Below are 17,062 nucleotides of genomic sequence, written 5' to 3'. Positions count from 1 at the left end.
GCTCCCTCCTAAATGTGGGGCTCAGGAGTGAATCCCGCCTCTCGCTGCCATTCCTGGGAGGCCAACTGGCTTGGCCTGAGGGGAGTGGCCCGCGGACACCGGGGCCCTTCTCACCCAAGAGGGAGAGCTGCTTGGACATCTGGCCTGAGACGACCATGCCATTTTTGAGCCAGGTGATTCTGGGCATGGGGATGCCCTCGGCGTGGCATCTCAGGCTGGCTGCCACCCCGGGCTCCTGTGCCTGGCTCTCCGGGTAGACGCGGATGACAGGCGGTACTGTGGGGAGAACCAGCGCTGGTAAGAGAAGGCCTCACCGGGCCTCAGGCCCATGGCCCAACCCGAGACCCCGCTCCTGACGGCGAACCCGGGAGGTGAGCCCGAGTTCTCTTCTTTACCAGCTGACAACCATCCTCTTTGGCAATTCAAGTTCTGCAAAAAGGGCTGTAAAATGGATTGTAGGCCGTGAACATGTCCGGCCTTGGACCCGGCAATGCACGGCCTCTCTCATTGTTCTAAACGTGATCAGAAATGTCATTATTCAGCTGGGGGTGGTGGCACACGCTTGTCATCCCAGCATTTTGGAGGCTGAGACAGGTGGATTGCAGTTCATGGCCAGCCTCAGCTTAGTGAGGCCCTTTGCAACTCAGTAAGACCCTGTTTCAAAATAAAGAACTGAAAAATAGGGCTGAGGGTGTAGCTCGGAGGTACAACACCCCTGGGTTCCATTCCTTAGTACCGAAAAAAAAAAAAAAAAAAAGAAGAAAGAAATACCATTATTCTAAATAGGATCAGATCGACATCCCAATGTTTGATGCCATTTTGCGGTGACATGTACAGAGCCATCGCTGATAGATATTATTTCTAAATGAATAAAACTCATATTTACTATTTCTGTTATTAGAAGGCCACTGGATGGGGACTTGATGTCTTGTAGGAAAAGCTTCACACAGCTCTCAGGGCACCGGCTGGCAGGGCTGCTGATCCTGTCACGGCTCAGGACGGCCGCTGGTTTTCCATGGGTCATTTTTCTTTCTTTTTTATTTTTTTGGTGGTACTAGGGGTGGAACCCAGAGGCTTTCTACCTCCGGGCTATATACCCCAGACCTATTTTATATTTTATTTGGAAACAGGGTCTCACTAACCTGCTAAGAGCCTCACTAAGTAGCTGAGGCTGGCTTTGAACCTGCGTGATCCTCCTGTCTCAGCCTCCCAAGCGCGGGGATTACAAGCGTGCACCACCACGCCCAGCTCATTTTTATTTCTTCTCTTCCCGAACTTGGAACCTGGGGGAAGGCCAGGCGTGCCCTCCTTGGCCATGGCGGGAGTCCACCATGGGCCCTGGCAGTCACGTTTGAGGCCCTGTGGGCACGGGCCGGTGAGAGAGGCCCCGTACCTTCTCCACACTCCAGCCCTTCTTCACAGGCTGGCTGTGGGAGGGACCTGGAGAAGTGGAGATTGTCTGGAAGATTCTCCCTCCTGTCCCTAGGCCTATGAAATAAAGTCAGCATGATTTTCAATGGAATTCAAGTAGAGAATATATATATATAAAATTAAGGTGCTATTCTGATTTTACAGAAGAGTTCCTTTGTGCATTAAAGAACTAGGTAATTCTTAGGGCATAGAACAGAAAGGTGTTCCAAATTCCATCACAAAGTTAGTATAATTAGGATAACAAAGGCTGACAGAGATACCTCAAAATAAAAAAATAAAAACAAAAAGGTGGTTACAGACTCACTCAGAATGACATAGGACATAATCTTCACTCTTTGCAACTCAGATCTAGCATGGTGTAGTGGTTAGACTGGGAAAGCCCCTAGCCCTCGTGGAAACAAGGCAGCTCTGTTGAAGCGGGTCCTGGTTGCTAAGGAGAGTCGGGGTTGAGGCCGTGGGGGTTATATAAGGCCCCTCCTGCCCCAGCTTGCTCTCCTTCCTCTGTGAGAGCGGAGCCCATGTTCCTGGTCTCTCTGCTTCCTGACACAGTGGCCTGGGCTCTGCAGACCTGGCCTCACATTCATGGAACCTCTAAAATCTCTGCACTGTGAGCAGATAAGTCTTTCTTCCTTTAAGTTGTGTGTGGTCAGGCTGGTGGGTCATAGCATGAGGAGGCCAGCCCAGACACATGATATTTAAAGGGATACTGTCACCAAGCGTGATATGTTTCAATAGCTAGTAGGAAACCTATAATTACTCGTATCCAAAGTCAAAGGCAGTCAAAAAGAAAAACTACTTGGTTCTTTTACTAGGCACTGAAAGGGCCTTTGAAAATCAAATCCAAAAGCCGTTTCTTAAGGGGGAAAAAAACCTCCCATAAAACAGGAACAAAATGATGTTTTCTTCTTACAACGAAGAATGTCTCTATAAAAGAGGGAACAGCAGCATTCTTTGCAGAATGATGAAACATTAAGTCAGAAAAGAGACAAAGGAGACAGGACAGGAGGCAATATTAGATTCTGATATTAGGCTCGGTGCTGCCAGTGGAAGGCAAGAGCTGGGAAGATACACCGAAAAGCTGGAGAAAAATAATATTTTATGCATATCCTCTAGGTAGCAAGCAAGCAAAAGAAAAAGTAGCAAGGATAAGAAGTGAGTACCGGGGTCATTAACACACACACACACACACACACACACACACACACACACACACTTCATAGCTTATTGTGTATCAGTAACGATCAGGCAGAAAAGAGAGTGGGCCAAGCTGGTCGTGGTGGCCCACACTTGTAATCCCAGCATTTGGGAGGCTGAGACAAGGAGGATCATGGTTCGTGGACAGTCTCAGCTACTGAGTGAGGCCCTTTGCAACTCAGTGAGACCTTGTTTAAAAATAAAGAATACAAAGCCAGGCATGGTGGTGCACGCTTGTAATCCCCGTGCTTGGGAAGCTGAGACAGGAGGATCGCACGGGTTCGAAGCCAGCCTCAGCTACTTAGTGAGGCTCTCAGCAACTTGGTGAGACCCTGTTTCCAAATAAAGCATAAAATAGGCCTGGGAGTAGAGCCCGGAGGTAGAAAGCCCCTGGGTTCCACCCCCAGTACCACCAAAAAAAAAAAAAAAAAATCCCCAAACCAAAAAGCAACAAAATAAAGAATAAAAAATAGGGCTGGGGGTGTAGCTCGGAGGTAGAATGCCCCTGGGTTCCATCCTCAGTACTGCAAAAATAAATAATAAAAAAAAAGAAAAAGAAAAGAGAGCGGTCCTAAATGAAGAAAATCATGAAACCTCACTGATATAAAAAAGTCTCGAATACTTGGGGAGGGATGTTCTTGGATAAGACAACTTCCTATTGTTAAGAGATATATCAAATTAAGCCATACATTTCCTCTAATTCTCATTAAAATCAATCAGTCAGGGTTTGACAGGACAATTCTGAATTTATCTAGAAAAAGACTCACGAGCATACCGCTGAGGAAATTAAAATAAATTTGATGGTGATGATTGTCAGATATTACAAAGTACTACAAGATCAAATGGGGGGGCATTCATCTCAGAATCCAGCACCGTCTTAACCGTCTTGAAGGAGTCTGTCAGGTTAACTGTGTGGGGCTGATATGTATATGAGATGCCAGCCAAGTGTCGGGCGTGCTGTCCACGCAGTGAAGGAGGCCTGTCCTGCCCCCACGGGGCTTTCTGTCCAGAGGTGACTCAACAATTAGTGCAAGTGGCAGGGGGTCACTCCCAGAAGGAGCTTCGGGAGCACGGGGACTGTGGTCCCAGCACAGAGAGCAGGCTCCTCTCTCCCCACCTTAGAAAAGACTTCACTTCCGACACCTCTGGTCCTGTTGTTTTTCTGGTGGAGGGTTCTTCCAGCCATGGGGAGCTCCAGGCATGGGCCTGGGCTCTCCATGGGTCTGTGGATGGGTAAGACGGCCAGCGGCCAGCGCCGGCATTGACGACTGGTCATGGCTGTGGCCCCGACCTTTGATCGGAATCTGTGGCTCCTTGAGACATTCACACCTGAGCGGTATCTGAGTCACCTGGGGGCTTGGTAAAAAGCATAATGGGGCGACTCTCGTCCCCAGCCCAATGCCCGAGCCCACAGGTCTGGGTGGGGCTGGAGAAGTTGCACCTGCCTCGCAGGTTCTGGGTGACACCTGAGTCGGCCCTGCCCTGGATGGTCCTTCAGTGTGACTCGGGGCTCATTTTGAACTGAAGTGCATGGGAAATGTTATAGTACAAAAAAAACCCGGTGAAAGCCAGGGTTTGTATACACACACAAATGCATGACTGCTGTGAGACACCTGGGTCTCCGCTGGCAGAGGCTGGGACAAGACCTACCATCTGCGGTGGGTTGTGAGGTCTCTTTGAGCCAAAGATCCCCTGGGGGGTAAGCTGACTCTCCCCCAGCCTCCATCCGTCCATCAGGACTGACAAGTGGACCCCGGGCCTCTGCCTGCTCCACCTCCAACACCCTCTTCCCGCCCAGTTGCCCCAACTCTAACTGGGGGCCACCAGGGGCCTCCTCACAGCCTTTATACTGGCTCATGCCGTCCCCATGAGAAGCCGGGCCCCGAAGCCTTCCACTGTGCCTGCCGGGCTCACGTTCCCCAGTGCACCATCCCCTGTGCGGCTTCGCCATCTCGCCTTCACAGACCCGCCTTCCACAGAGGCCCGGGTTCTTTGGGAAGCACCCGTCAGCGCCAAGGTGGAAGGCAGCCCCAGCGGGTCCTCAGCTAGGAAGGGGTCTGCACCGAGTACCGGGAGGAGGAGGCAGCGATGTGGAGATTACGGCTGTGTGCTGGGAGTGGATGCTCCCTGTTTGCACCGTGGGGAGGTCGAGGGTACTTATAATTTAGTGGATTAATCACTTATGTCGGAGCTTCGTGCTCCCTTCTATGAAAGCAATATGGGAAGTTGGTGCCAAGTTATAAATCATGTCGGTGTCTGGGCCTCATCTCAGGGAGGCCGCGTTATGCACAAGTTATACTAATAATTTGAGAGCGGAAGGCGCTTCCTGGAAGGGTTTCTTTGGAGCAACTAGGTCAGGGGCGGAGTCATGGGAGGGGAGCTCCCAGAAGGCAGTGGCCTGGGCTGTAGATGGATCCGGCCCCCTGGTCACCAAGTGGGCCCATCCAGGGAGAAGCAGCCTGTACTTTATTCCTGGCGTGGCACTTTCCCTAGGTCTTGATCTTCCTATTTGTACCATGGGCTAGAGGCCCTGAACATCTGTGCCCACTGATTATGGTTAAATATGGCTTGAAATAAAGCCCACGGCCACCCCTGCTAGCCTCGCCTTGGACTCTGTACCCTGCCCTGTGCCAGCCTTTCCAAAGCATTCCCGTCGCCTGTTGGGCAGGAGCTACTGCCGTCATTACCATTCTCCAGGTGAGTTTATTTACTTGCCTAAGGCTTTATGTGGAGAAAGTTCTAGCCCAGGTCCCTCTGGCTCTGAGCACCCACCTTCAACCTTTGCCAGAGCGCAGTCAGCTCCGTCTGCGGCCAGGCGAGCTGCTCCCAGCCAGCCTCGTCTTTGTCTCTGGGCCGGCGGGCCACGCTTGAGCACCCCAGGCATCTCTGGCTGCTCAGGGTCTCCGGAGCCCTCAGAGGAGCACACAGTGGGCGCCTCTCTTCCCTTCCAGTTCTCCCATGTTTATTTTCCCTCCCAATCTATGGTAATGGGCTGGAGGAGAGTGGAGTAAAAAACATGGCTTCCCGATTGCACGTCCAGGCCCCGCCTCAGCTCGCGAGCCCAGAGGAGACTCATGGGACCTTCAGCAGCAGAGCTGGGCGATGGGCCTCAGTTTCCCCCAGCTGCCCAGGGTCATCTCTGTGCCTTCAACTCAAGCTTGGGATGGCTGGTGAGATTCTTGGTCTCTAGCGCCCCCTGCCTGGAGGCACTGGCACTGAACCAGCCACAAGGTGTAGCGCCCAGGCTTCAGCCCAGCCCTGGCGGGGTCTCCCTTTCAGGATCCCCAGTGGCACAGGAGTCTGCACAGCTGTGCGGCGAGCCTTGGGCGGGGGCTGGCGTTGTTCTTAGGCTCACTACCATTCTTTCTTATCAGAGTCCTAGTAGGCTGCTGCTGCTGCTGGCCAGGGCTGAGTTCTACACCAGACACAGAGGCAAAGGAGACACGTTCTTAGCCTGCTGCCCCACAGCGCACAGCCCAGAGCAACGCAGCCAACACCTGCTGACTCCTCCCCTTCACCCCACGGGGGATTCTCCACGGCACAGCACAACTCCCTGCAGGGTGGGCATCGCGATCTGCCGTTACCTGCAGGGGCGTCTGCAGATCTCCTAGTCTCCTGAAGCCCCGGTGTCCGCGTCTATGAAACAGGGGCAGCGCACAGTAGGTGTTCAGTAAATGCAACTCACTATGGTAAACGTGCCTTCTGGACGTCCCGTTTTCAACACCTTCCTAAACGGATACAGCTTTATTCTGAGTCTGATGTGGCGAATTTAAGATCGGGAATACTTTGAAAACTCCTTCTCCGGAGTTAGCAGTCCACGGCCTCACGCCCTTGGAGGCGGGAGGCCTGCCGTGTGAGCAAGTTGGCTGCGGGATCCAGACGTCACCCACCCTCACCTGCCTGGGAGTAGGCCCCAGCCCCTCGCGGCTCCTGGAGCCAATTAAAGGTCCAGCCACCAGGGAGCCCAGGCACGGTGAGCTGATTTAATGAGGTAGAAAACTGATCAGGAAGCACTGAAGTCCCAGCCTGCTCCCACCTGCTCTAAGGACTCCCTCTGGCCGGAAGAGAAGGCGTGAATCGTGTGGCCTTTAGGGGACGGATTGCAAGTGACCTCTCTCTGGATTCCAGCCTGAAGGTTCTGTTCTTTGTTTATACTCCCAGGGCTCAGAGCAGCCTCTTGAGCTGAGACGGGGCAGTGGCGGGGCTGGCTGGGGACAGGGTGACTGAATTCCTCAGAACCGCCAGCAGCTACTCCCCACCCAGTGGGGGCGGCCAGTCTTGAAGCCCAGACACAAGCGCAGCCCTTGGTTTTGCTCCTGACCCCGCTCTGAGAGTGCGGAGCTGGCTCCATCCACAGGTGAGCTCCGCCTCGGAGCTCAGGGCCCCTGGGCAGAGGGCCCTCCCAGCCCCATGGACAGCCCAACACTTGGGTTGTCAGGGAATCTACCACCGTGCGGTTTCCCTTAGAGCCCAGGGACACCGACAGGCCCTCCTCACTGGCTTCCTTGGCAGGCGGCTCCCACCTCTGCGGATCTGCTTTGGGGGAAATGGAGCCCAAGCTCAAGCCTTCCCCTGGGGCCCCTGTTCTCGTGACGTGGGGGAGGATGGGGAGGGCCTGGAGGAAGGTCTTGCTGGAGCTGTTGATTCCACTCTCTTGGGCTTGTCTGAGCACAGCAGAGACCTGGAGAAAGCCACGCACGGCTGTTTTGAGACCAAACGTTGAGCGTCACAAGCCTCTGGTCTCAGCAGAGCATGCTGCAGCCTGGGCCAGCCCCTGGGGAGAGCGCCCTGCCCTGCCTGCTCGCTGCACAGAAGCCCAGCCTGGGCCGGCTCACACAGAGGGGAGATACTTCTTCAGAGGCTAACCAGCACAGCCACGGAAGCACACAGGTCAAGCATTTCCCAGCTCAAGGGAGGATGTGGCTCGGGCATGTGTGACTATACAAATCCCCGAAACACCCAGTAGGAAGGCAAACGCTCCCACTAAAAGGGAACTTCTGGAGAGAAGAAAGACAGTTGGGACTTAGCTGAGGGCTGAAAAGGGTTCCACGCCTCTCAAAGGGTGGGCTGGCGCCGCAGGTGTGAGCAAAACAGGGCCACAGCTGGCTCGCCTGCAGCGCGAGCGCGGGACACCGAGGAAATGTCGCTCCATCCGCCAGAATGTGGGCGTTACGGGCACAGCGAGACCCGAGCCCAGGTGGAGACCGGAAGGGAGCGTGGGCCCTCAATTTGAATCCGATGGCTTCCCAAACCAGCCCAGGTGAGCGGGAAAACGGGGCATTTCTCTGGGTGGCAGAGTCTCTGAGGGCCACCGCCACCGGGAGTGGAGGGAGTGGGGACCAGCAGTGACCTCTGCCCAGTGCACTGTGATGGGGATCTGAGGGACTCCCCAGCCCCAGAAGCCCAGCTCAACCCAGCCCGGCCTCTGACCGGCTCCCACGAGGAGTGTTCAACCAAGCCAACAAAGTTCGAGGCTGTAGGCGCACCTTTCCTTTTAGAGTCCTGCAGCATCTCCGAGCTGAGTACATGGCTCTACTCTGCCTGGACGAGCCTCCAGTCGGCGCCAGGGCCCTCCCCATCCTGTCCTGTGCTGGTGAACAGGGGAGCGGAGATCCATTATCTCTAGGCCTTTTCTTTTCTTTTTTTGTGGTACTGAGGATGGACCCCAGGGGCATTCTACCTCCGAGCTACACCCTCTGCCCAGTTTTTATTCTTTATTTTGAAACAAGGTCTCACTAAATTGCAGAGGGCCTCACTAAGTAGCTGAGGCTGTCCACGAACTGCGATCCTCCTGTCTCAGCCTCCCGAATGCTGGGATTACAAGCGTGCCCACCGCGCCCGGCTTCTTTTTTTTCTTTTTCTTCTCTGTTTTTCTCTTGTGTTCACACCGATTGGCTCGTGTGCTCACATCTGCATACATGTCGGCCTCTCTAGTTCTCCCCACTAGTGTTTTCTTTCTATGGTCTTTGTTACGTGGCGTGGCCTGCATTGGAGGGGGAGTGGTTATTTTGTCTGCCTGCTGGTTTTTGTGGTTTGTTCCTTGTTTCTGTTCCTGGCTGTCCTTCCTTCTGAGCTGACCTCTGTTGTGTTTTGCTCCCTTATTTCCGTAGGGCTCACTGCTGTGAATTCCATTGTTATGGTGGTTTAGTGGCCTTTTATTCCTCATGTTATCAGGGTGCTTTGGTTTCTATCTCTTTTCTATCTCTTCTCTCTCTCTCTTTCTCTCCCCCTTCTTTCTCCTTCCTTCCTTCCTTCCTTCCTTCCTTCCTTCCTTCCTTCCTTCCTTCCTTCCTTCCTTCCTTCCTTTCTTCTTTCGCAGTTCTGAGGATGGATCCCAGGGGCATTCTACCTCTGAGCTACACCCCAGCCCTATTTTTTAAAATTCTTTATTTTAAACAGGGTCTCACTGAGTTGCAAAGGGCCTCACTAAGGAGTAGCTGAGGCTGTCCGCCAACCATGATCCTGTCTCAGCCTCCCGAATGCTGGGATTACACGTGTGAGCCACCACACCCAGCACGGTTTCTCTTTCTGTAGAAAAATCTTCCTTCTAATTCCTCGCTGCTGATCTGTGTGGAGGACTACCAGCTCTTAGCTGGGTTGGGGATGTAGCTCAGCTGTAAAATTGTGCCTCAGGAACTTGTAATGTCCCCGGAGAGTCTGGCAACTCACAGAAAAGGGGAAAGTAAGTAGCAACAAGCGTAGGAGCAAACAACGTACGGCGGTAGAGTAAATGCCAAGCGCCTGTCATTCCTTCTGTGGTACTAACATCCCTCCCACCCCCAGCAGGGAGGATCCAATCAGCAACCAGCACGAGTAGTAAACACCTGTAAACTTCTCGAGGCGAGGAATAGCGGGTGTCCTCTAGGACACTCATAGTTGTAATAACCACACAAACCTGGCAGTAACTGTACCAGTGAAATAGTTTCAAGGGATGGTAACAGTATGGTTCAGCAGCAGCAAGGAACATGGGATTCTGTGGGGACGTGGGGCGCAGGAGCACGTTTCAGATATTTATGGGAAGAGCTGGGCGTGGTGGCGCACGCTTGTCATCCCCGCGCTGGGGAGGCAGAGACAGGAGGATCGCGCAGGTTTGAAGCTAGCCGCGCTGGCTTAAGAGACCCTGTTTCCAAATAAAATATAAAATAGGTCTGAGAGTGTAGCCCGGAGGTAGAAGGGCTTCCAGGAACCCCAGTACCACCAAAAAAAAAAAAAAAAAAAAAAAAGGGGAAGAAAAGAGAGAAGAGGAGAGAGAGAAAGTGTAGGCCATAAGGCCATAAAAAGAAGGGAAAATTAGTAAACAGAAATAAAGAAAGAGTGACAAAGCAGGCAAAGAGAAACCGGCTAGCAGAGGACATAATTAAAACCAGAGCGGAAATGAAGGAAATAGAGGATAAAAAATAAAAAGTTGGAGTTTTGAGACAAACAAGGTTGACAAGCCCTTTGCCAACCTAGCCAGAAGAGAAAGAGAAATGACCACGGTTAATAAAATAGGAGATTAGAAAGGAGATATCACCACAGAAATGTGGAAATCCAGGAACTAGGCTGAAACTTACATTCCAACAAGTCAGAAAATTTAGAATAAATCAACATATTCCTTGACTCATACACTCTACCTACATAACTTGAACCAAGAAGATGTAGAAAACCTGAATTTGATAAGACCTTTAAGGTAGAACTGAGCCTAAGGCTTCCCAAATGTTTTCATGAAATAGAGATGAAATACTCCCAGACTCATTCTATGAAGCCAGTATCACCTTGATACCCAAACCGAAGAAAAATACCTCAGAGAAAATGTTATAGACCAATGCCCTTGATAAACACAGATGTAAAAACTCTTAATAAAACATTAGCAACGCACATTCAAAACCACATCAAGAGATAGTGCGCCAATGACCAGGCTGGTTTCATCCCAGGGACACAAGATGGTTCAGCATATGCAAGCCAATAAATGCAACCCATCACATACACAGAATAAATGACAAAACCCACATAGTCATCTAAAGTGCAGAAAAAACATTTAACAAAGTATGATACATATTTGTGCTGAAAATACTGAAAATTAGGGATAGAGGAAACCTCAAAATCACAAAGGCAATATATAATAAGTCCAAAGCCAACACTATACTGAACGGGAAAAAACTCAAAGTACTTCTTCTAAAAAAAGAAATAAGATAAGGATGCCCATGGTCATCATTCCTATTTAACAGAATACTTGAAATTCTAGTCAGAGAAATAGGGCCAGAGAAGGAAATGAAAGGGTACCTCTAGGGAAAGAAGAACTGAAATTATCTGTTTGCAGCTGACAGAATCTTATAATTAGAAGATCAAAAATGCAACTGGAAGACTTCTGTAGCTGATAAACAAACCTGGCAAAGTAGCTGAATACAAAATCAGCTAACAAAAACCAATAGCTTTTCTATACACCAACCATGAAGCCATTGAAAATGAAATGCAGAACACATCCCATTCACAATAGCCTCAAAAAGAATAAAATGCTTATGTACAATCTAACCAAGGAAGTAAAAGACCTCCACAATGAAAATTCTAAAACACTGAATCAAGAAATTGAAGAAGATGTCCAAAAATGGAAGGATCTTTCATATTCTTGGGTAGGCAGAATAAACATCATCTGAATGGCCATACTACCTAAAGCAATCTATAGATTCAATTAAATGCCTATATTTAAAAAAATCCTAAAATGCATATGGAAAAACAAAAGATCCAGAATAGCCACAGCGATTCTGAGCAATAAGAACCATGTTGGAAGGATCACAATGCTCAATTTTAAATTATAATGCACAGCTATAATAATGAAAACCACATGGTAGTGGCACAAAAGCAGGAATGTAGACCAATTAAATAGAAGATACAGACACAAGTCCTCACACTTATGGCCAGCTGGCTATTGAAAAAGAATCTAAAACCATATGCCAGAGTATTCTTTTCAACAAATGGTGCTGGAAAAATTGGATATCCTTTGTAGAAGAATGAAATCAGATCAGTCTCTTACCCTACATAGAGGTCAACTTGAGATGGCTCAAATATCTAGAAATTAGACCAGAAACATTGCAATTAGAAGAAAACATAAAATAAAGTCTCCAACATAGGCACTGGTAGAGACTTTCTTAGTAAGAGCTCCAAAGTTCAGGGAAAAAAAGAGAATCAATAAACAAGGTGATATCCAATTAAAAAGCTGTACAGCAAAGAAAACAATTAAGTGTTTGAAGAGAGAGCCTACAAATGGGAGAAAATCTTTTCCGGCTACTCCTCTGACAGAGGACTGATACCTAGAATATATAAAGAACTCAAAAAAGTTAACACTATAAAAACACAACCCAACCAAAAAATGAGCAACTGAACTGAATAGACACTTCTCAAAAAAAGAAATACAATTGGCTAATAAATATATGAACAAAAGTTCAACATCATCAGCACGTAGGAAAGTGTAAATCAAAATAAACTGAGATTCCTTTTAACCCCAGTTAAAATGGCAATCATCGGGAATAGAAACAGTCATAAATGCTGGCCGGTCTGTGGGGAGACAGGAGCTCTTATATACTGTGGGTTAGATGGTAAACCAGTACAACCACTATCGAGATCAGTTTGGAGTTTCCTCAAAGAATTAGGAATGAGGTCATCATATGACCCAGCTAAACCACTCCTCAGCATCTTTATAAAAGAATTAAAGTCAGAATACTATGGTGATACACGCATAGCTGTGTTTATTCCAGCACAATTCCCAACGGCCAAATTATGCAACCAACCCAGGTGCCCAGATGACTAGGTAAAGGAAATGTGGTATAAACACACACGATGGGATTCTGCTTAATCATGAAGAAGAACAAAATAATGTCGTTGCGGTAAAGTGGGTGGAACAGGAGAACATGCTGCTAAGTGAGGGGAGCCAGTCTCAGAAAACCAAAGGTCATCTGTTTTCTGTCATGTGCGCACACTGGAGAGGAAATAGAAGACAGAAAGGACTTCAGATAAACGGAGAGAGAGACGAGGAGAACAGTGAAGGGGCTGGGGGAGGGAAATAGAGTTGATTAGAGAAACAGTTCCAATAATGCGCTGCCCACGTGAAGACGTCACGGACGATCTCACCAAGCCAGGTGGGGAGGGAGGACGGAGGATCAGGCAGACCAAGGAGGGAAGTCACAGAAAGCTGTGCTCGTGTGTGTTTTAATCACATTGAAGCTTCCTAGGATGCATAACAGCAGTACACTAATATAATAATAACAAATAGCATCAGAGAATTTTCCACATTTGGAAAATGAAAGGGACATTTACATTCAGGATCCCAATGAGACAAGATCAAAGAATAATATCTCCACATCATATCCTAATCAAAATGACTATGATAGAGGCCAAAGAGTGAATCTTATATTCATCAAGAGCTAAAGGCCAGCTTTTTTCTTTTTCTCTTTCTTTCTTTCTTTCTTTCTTTCTTTCTTTCTTTCTTTCTTTCTTTTTTTTTTTTTTTGGTGGTACTGAGGTTCCTGGAAGCCCTTCTATCTCCAGGCTACACAGGCTACACTCCCAGACCTATTTTATACTTTTTTATTTTTGGAAACAGGGTCTCTTACGCCAGCGTGGCTGGCTTTGAACCAGCGCGATCCTCCTATCTCCGCCTCCCAAGCGCGGGGATTATAAGCGTGCGCCACCACGCCCGGCTGCAAATGCATATTCTAATAAATTGAAAAATTAAAAAAATTGACAAATTTCTTGATACATACAACTTATCTAAATAGAATCAAGAGGATATAGGAAATCTAAACCGTCCTAATAACAAGCAATGAGACTGAAGTGGTGATAAGAAGCCTTCCGACAAAGAAAAGTTCAGAACCCCATGATCTCAGCTGAATTCTACAAGACCTTTAAAGAAGAAATAAGCCCAATTCTCCTCAAAATTTTTATGAAATTGAGGCAGATGGACTATTCCAGGCTCATTCTATGAAGCCAGTATCACCTTGATACCAAAATCAAATAAAAAATCCTCAAGGCAAGAAAATTATACACCAGCCTCCTTGATGCACACAGATGCAAAATTTCTTAATAAAACACTAACAATTCACATTCAAAGCCATATCTAGGAGATTGTGTACCATGACCAAGTTGGTTTCATCTCAGTGATGCAAGGCTGGCTCAACATACTCAGGTCAATAAACATAATCCATCATATAAACAGAACCACCACCACCACCACCACCAAAAACACACGATAATCTTAATACGTTCATAAAAAGCATTTGACAAATTCAGCATCCATTCATGCTAAAATACTGAAGAAATCAAGGACAGAAGAAACTTCAGTATTATAAAGGCAACATCATACTGTAAGGGGAAAAACAAAGTATTTTCTCCAAAATTAGTAACAAGAAAAGTATGTTGACAATCACCATTCCTGTCCAATATAGTACCTGAAATTCTAGGCAGAACCATAAGGTAAAAGAAAAAAGTTAAAGGGATACAAATAGGGAAAGAAGTAAAATTATCTCTATTTGCATATGACCTGATTTTATACCCAGAAGACCCAAAAAAGTTAATTAGAAGACTTCTAGAACTGATAAATTCAGCAAAGCATCCAGATACAAAATCAATTTACAAGCCAGGCGTGGTGGGCATGCGTGTAATCCCAGCATCTGGGAGGGAGGCTGAGACCAGAGGATCACGGTTCGGGGACAGCCTCGGCTACTTAGTGAGGCCCTCCACAACTTAGTGAGACCCTGTTTTAAAAATAAAGAATAAAAAATAGGGCTGCTGGTGTAGCTCCGAGGTAGAATGTCCCTGATTCTATCCCCAGTACCGCAAAAAAAAAAAGCAATTTATAAAAGTTAATAGCTTTTTTCTATGCACCAACCAGAAATTCCCTGAAAAAAAATGCTAGAAAATAATTCCATTCACAATAGCTTCAAAATAAACAAAACCAAAACAACAAAAATACTAAGACAGGCATGGTCTTGCATGCCTCTAATCCCAATACTTGGGAGTCTGCAACAGAAAGATCATAGGTTTGCGGTCAGCCTCAGCAACTTAGTAAGGCCCTATTTCAAAATGAAAAATAAAATTGGGCTGGGAGTGTGGCTTGGAGGAATGCCTCTAGGTTCAACTCCTAGAGAAAACAATCTCTCTCTCTCTCTCTCTCTCTCTCTCTCTCTCTCTCTCTCTCTCTCACACACACACACACACACACACACACACACACACACCCCAATAAACAAGAAAACTTAGGCATAAATCTAACCAAGGAAGTAAAAGACTAGGGCAGTAAAAATGATAAAACATTGAAGAAAGAAACTGAAGAAGAAAACCTTAAAAGATGGAAAGACCTTCCCTGTTCTTGGCTAAGCAGAGTACAGATCATTGAGATGGAGATACTGCCTCAAGCAATCTATAGGTTAATGCGGTGTCTACCAAGTCTTAAAGTTCCTGTGGAAGAACAAAAACCCCTCAACAGCTGAAGCACTTCTGAGCAACAAGAACCACCCTGGAAGCATCACAACACCCGATTACAAGTTATATTCCAGAGCTATAGTAGCAAAATAGCATGGCACTCACACAAAATAGACCCATCCACCAGTGAAACAGAAGATCCGAAACAATTTCTCTCACTTATAGTCAGGTGGTTTTTTGACAAAAGAGCTAAAAACATACACTGAAGAAAAGATAGCTTCTTCAGAAAATGGTGCTAAGAAAATTTGATATCTATATGCAGAAGAATACAGTTAGGTCTTAGTCTCTAAGTCTATACAAAAGTCAACTCATGATGGATCAGACCCTAGAAATTAGACCAGAAACTTTGCAACTACTAAAAGGACATAGGACCCCTACTGCAACATATAGGAACTGACAGAGACTTCATCAATAAAACCACAAAGCTCAGAAAAAAGGAGAACCCCCCCCCAAGAACCAATCAATAGAACAGTATCAAATTAAAAAATTTCTACACAGCATATGAAACAATCTAGTCTAAAGAGAGAGTCTATGGAATTGGAGGAAATTTTCCTAGATACTCCTCTGACAGAGAACTGATATCTGTAATATTTAAGGAACTAGCAATCTTAGCACTAAAACCGCAAATAACCCAATGAAAAAAGATGGCCAATTGAACTGAATAGGCACTTCTCAAGAGAGGAAATACAATTGGTCAATAAATTTATTCTATGAATAAATGTTTAACACCACTAGCAATTAGGGAAATGCAAATCAAAAGTACATGAGATTCTATCTAACAACTCCAGCTAGAGTATCAAGCATCAAGAATACAAACAGAGCCGGGCGCGGTGGGCACGCTGGTCATCCCAGCACTCGGGAGGCTGAGACCGGAGGATCGCGGTTCGCGGCCAGCCTCAGCTACTTAGTGAGGCCCTCTGCAGCTCAGCGAGACCCGGTTTCAAAATAAAGAATAAAAATAGGGCTGGGGGTATAGCTTGGAGGTCGAATGCCCTGGGCTCCATCCACAAACCCCCACACACAAACACAAAAACAAACAACAAATTATGTGACCAGCCCAGGTGTCCACAACAGAACAGACAAAGAAAACGTGGTGTGTACACACAACGGAATTCTAGCATAAAGAATTCAGCCATAAAGAAGAACAAAGTCACCATTTGCAGGGCATGGGCAGAACTGGGGAAGATCGCGCCCCGTGAGATCAGTCCGCCTCAGAAGGTCAAGGGCTGTGTATTTTCTCTCAGAAGTTACAGAGAAAGTAGGGAACATAAAAGACTAAATACCATGGACAGAGACCGATGGGGTATTGGGAGCGGATAGGGGAGGAGTTAGGGAGGGAGGGAGGAGGACGGGGAAGGAAAGAGTTCAAACAATACTGTGGCTACTTGCGAAGGCATTAGAGCCATTCGCTAACACTGCGGGGAGGGAGGGGCTGGGGGCGGACGGAAACACACCAGGAGCTGTGTGCGTGTGTTTTTATCACGCGGAACCTCATTATGACGTGGAATTGCAATGCACTAAAAAAATTTTAGTGTTAAGGTACCAATGACATTCCTCATAGAATTAGAAAAGACAGTCCTAAAATTCCTAAGGAGGAACAAAAAACCTGCAGAAGCCAAAGCCATTCTGAGCAGAAAGAATCGCGCGGAGGCATCACAATACCCGATCGCAAATCGTGCGGTGGTGCGGGAGCAGCACAGAGCCTCATGGCATCGGCCCAAACAGACACGCAGGCCAATGGAACAGCAGGTATGGAGACACATCTCCACACTCAGAGCCAGCTGATTGTGTGTGTGTGTGTGTGTGTGTGTGTGTGTGTGTGTGTGTGGTACTGGGATGGAACCCAGGGGTGTTCTACCTCTGAGCTATACCCAGGCCCTATTTTTATTCTTTATTTTGAAACAGGGTCTCATTAAGTTGCAGAGGGCCTCACTAAGTAGCTGAGGCTGGCCTTGAACTTGCGATCCTCCTGTCTCAGCCTCCC

The 17,062-nt window shown here is 47.6% G+C and overlaps 1 protein-coding gene across 1 annotated transcript in view; it reads right to left on the bottom strand.

Moving 5' to 3' along the window:
* The window catches only part of FSTL4 (follistatin like 4), a gene marked incomplete at both ends in the record, with an annotated part of 356,360 nt that overhangs the window by 26,811 nt on the left and 312,487 nt on the right, over window positions 1-17,062 (bottom strand). Inside the window, one exon of the mRNA XM_080698175.1 lies at window positions 115-276. Coding sequence (XP_080554301.1) covers window positions 115-276 — 162 coding nt within the window. The remainder of the gene's footprint in view (window positions 1-114; window positions 277-17,062) is intronic.

This window comes from Muscardinus avellanarius (genome assembly GCF_963383645.1).
Source record: "Muscardinus avellanarius genome assembly, chromosome: 7".
NCBI classification, from domain to species: domain Eukaryota; kingdom Metazoa; phylum Chordata; class Mammalia; order Rodentia; family Gliridae; genus Muscardinus; species Muscardinus avellanarius.
This window is presented reverse-complemented; position numbering and strand designations above follow the sequence as displayed.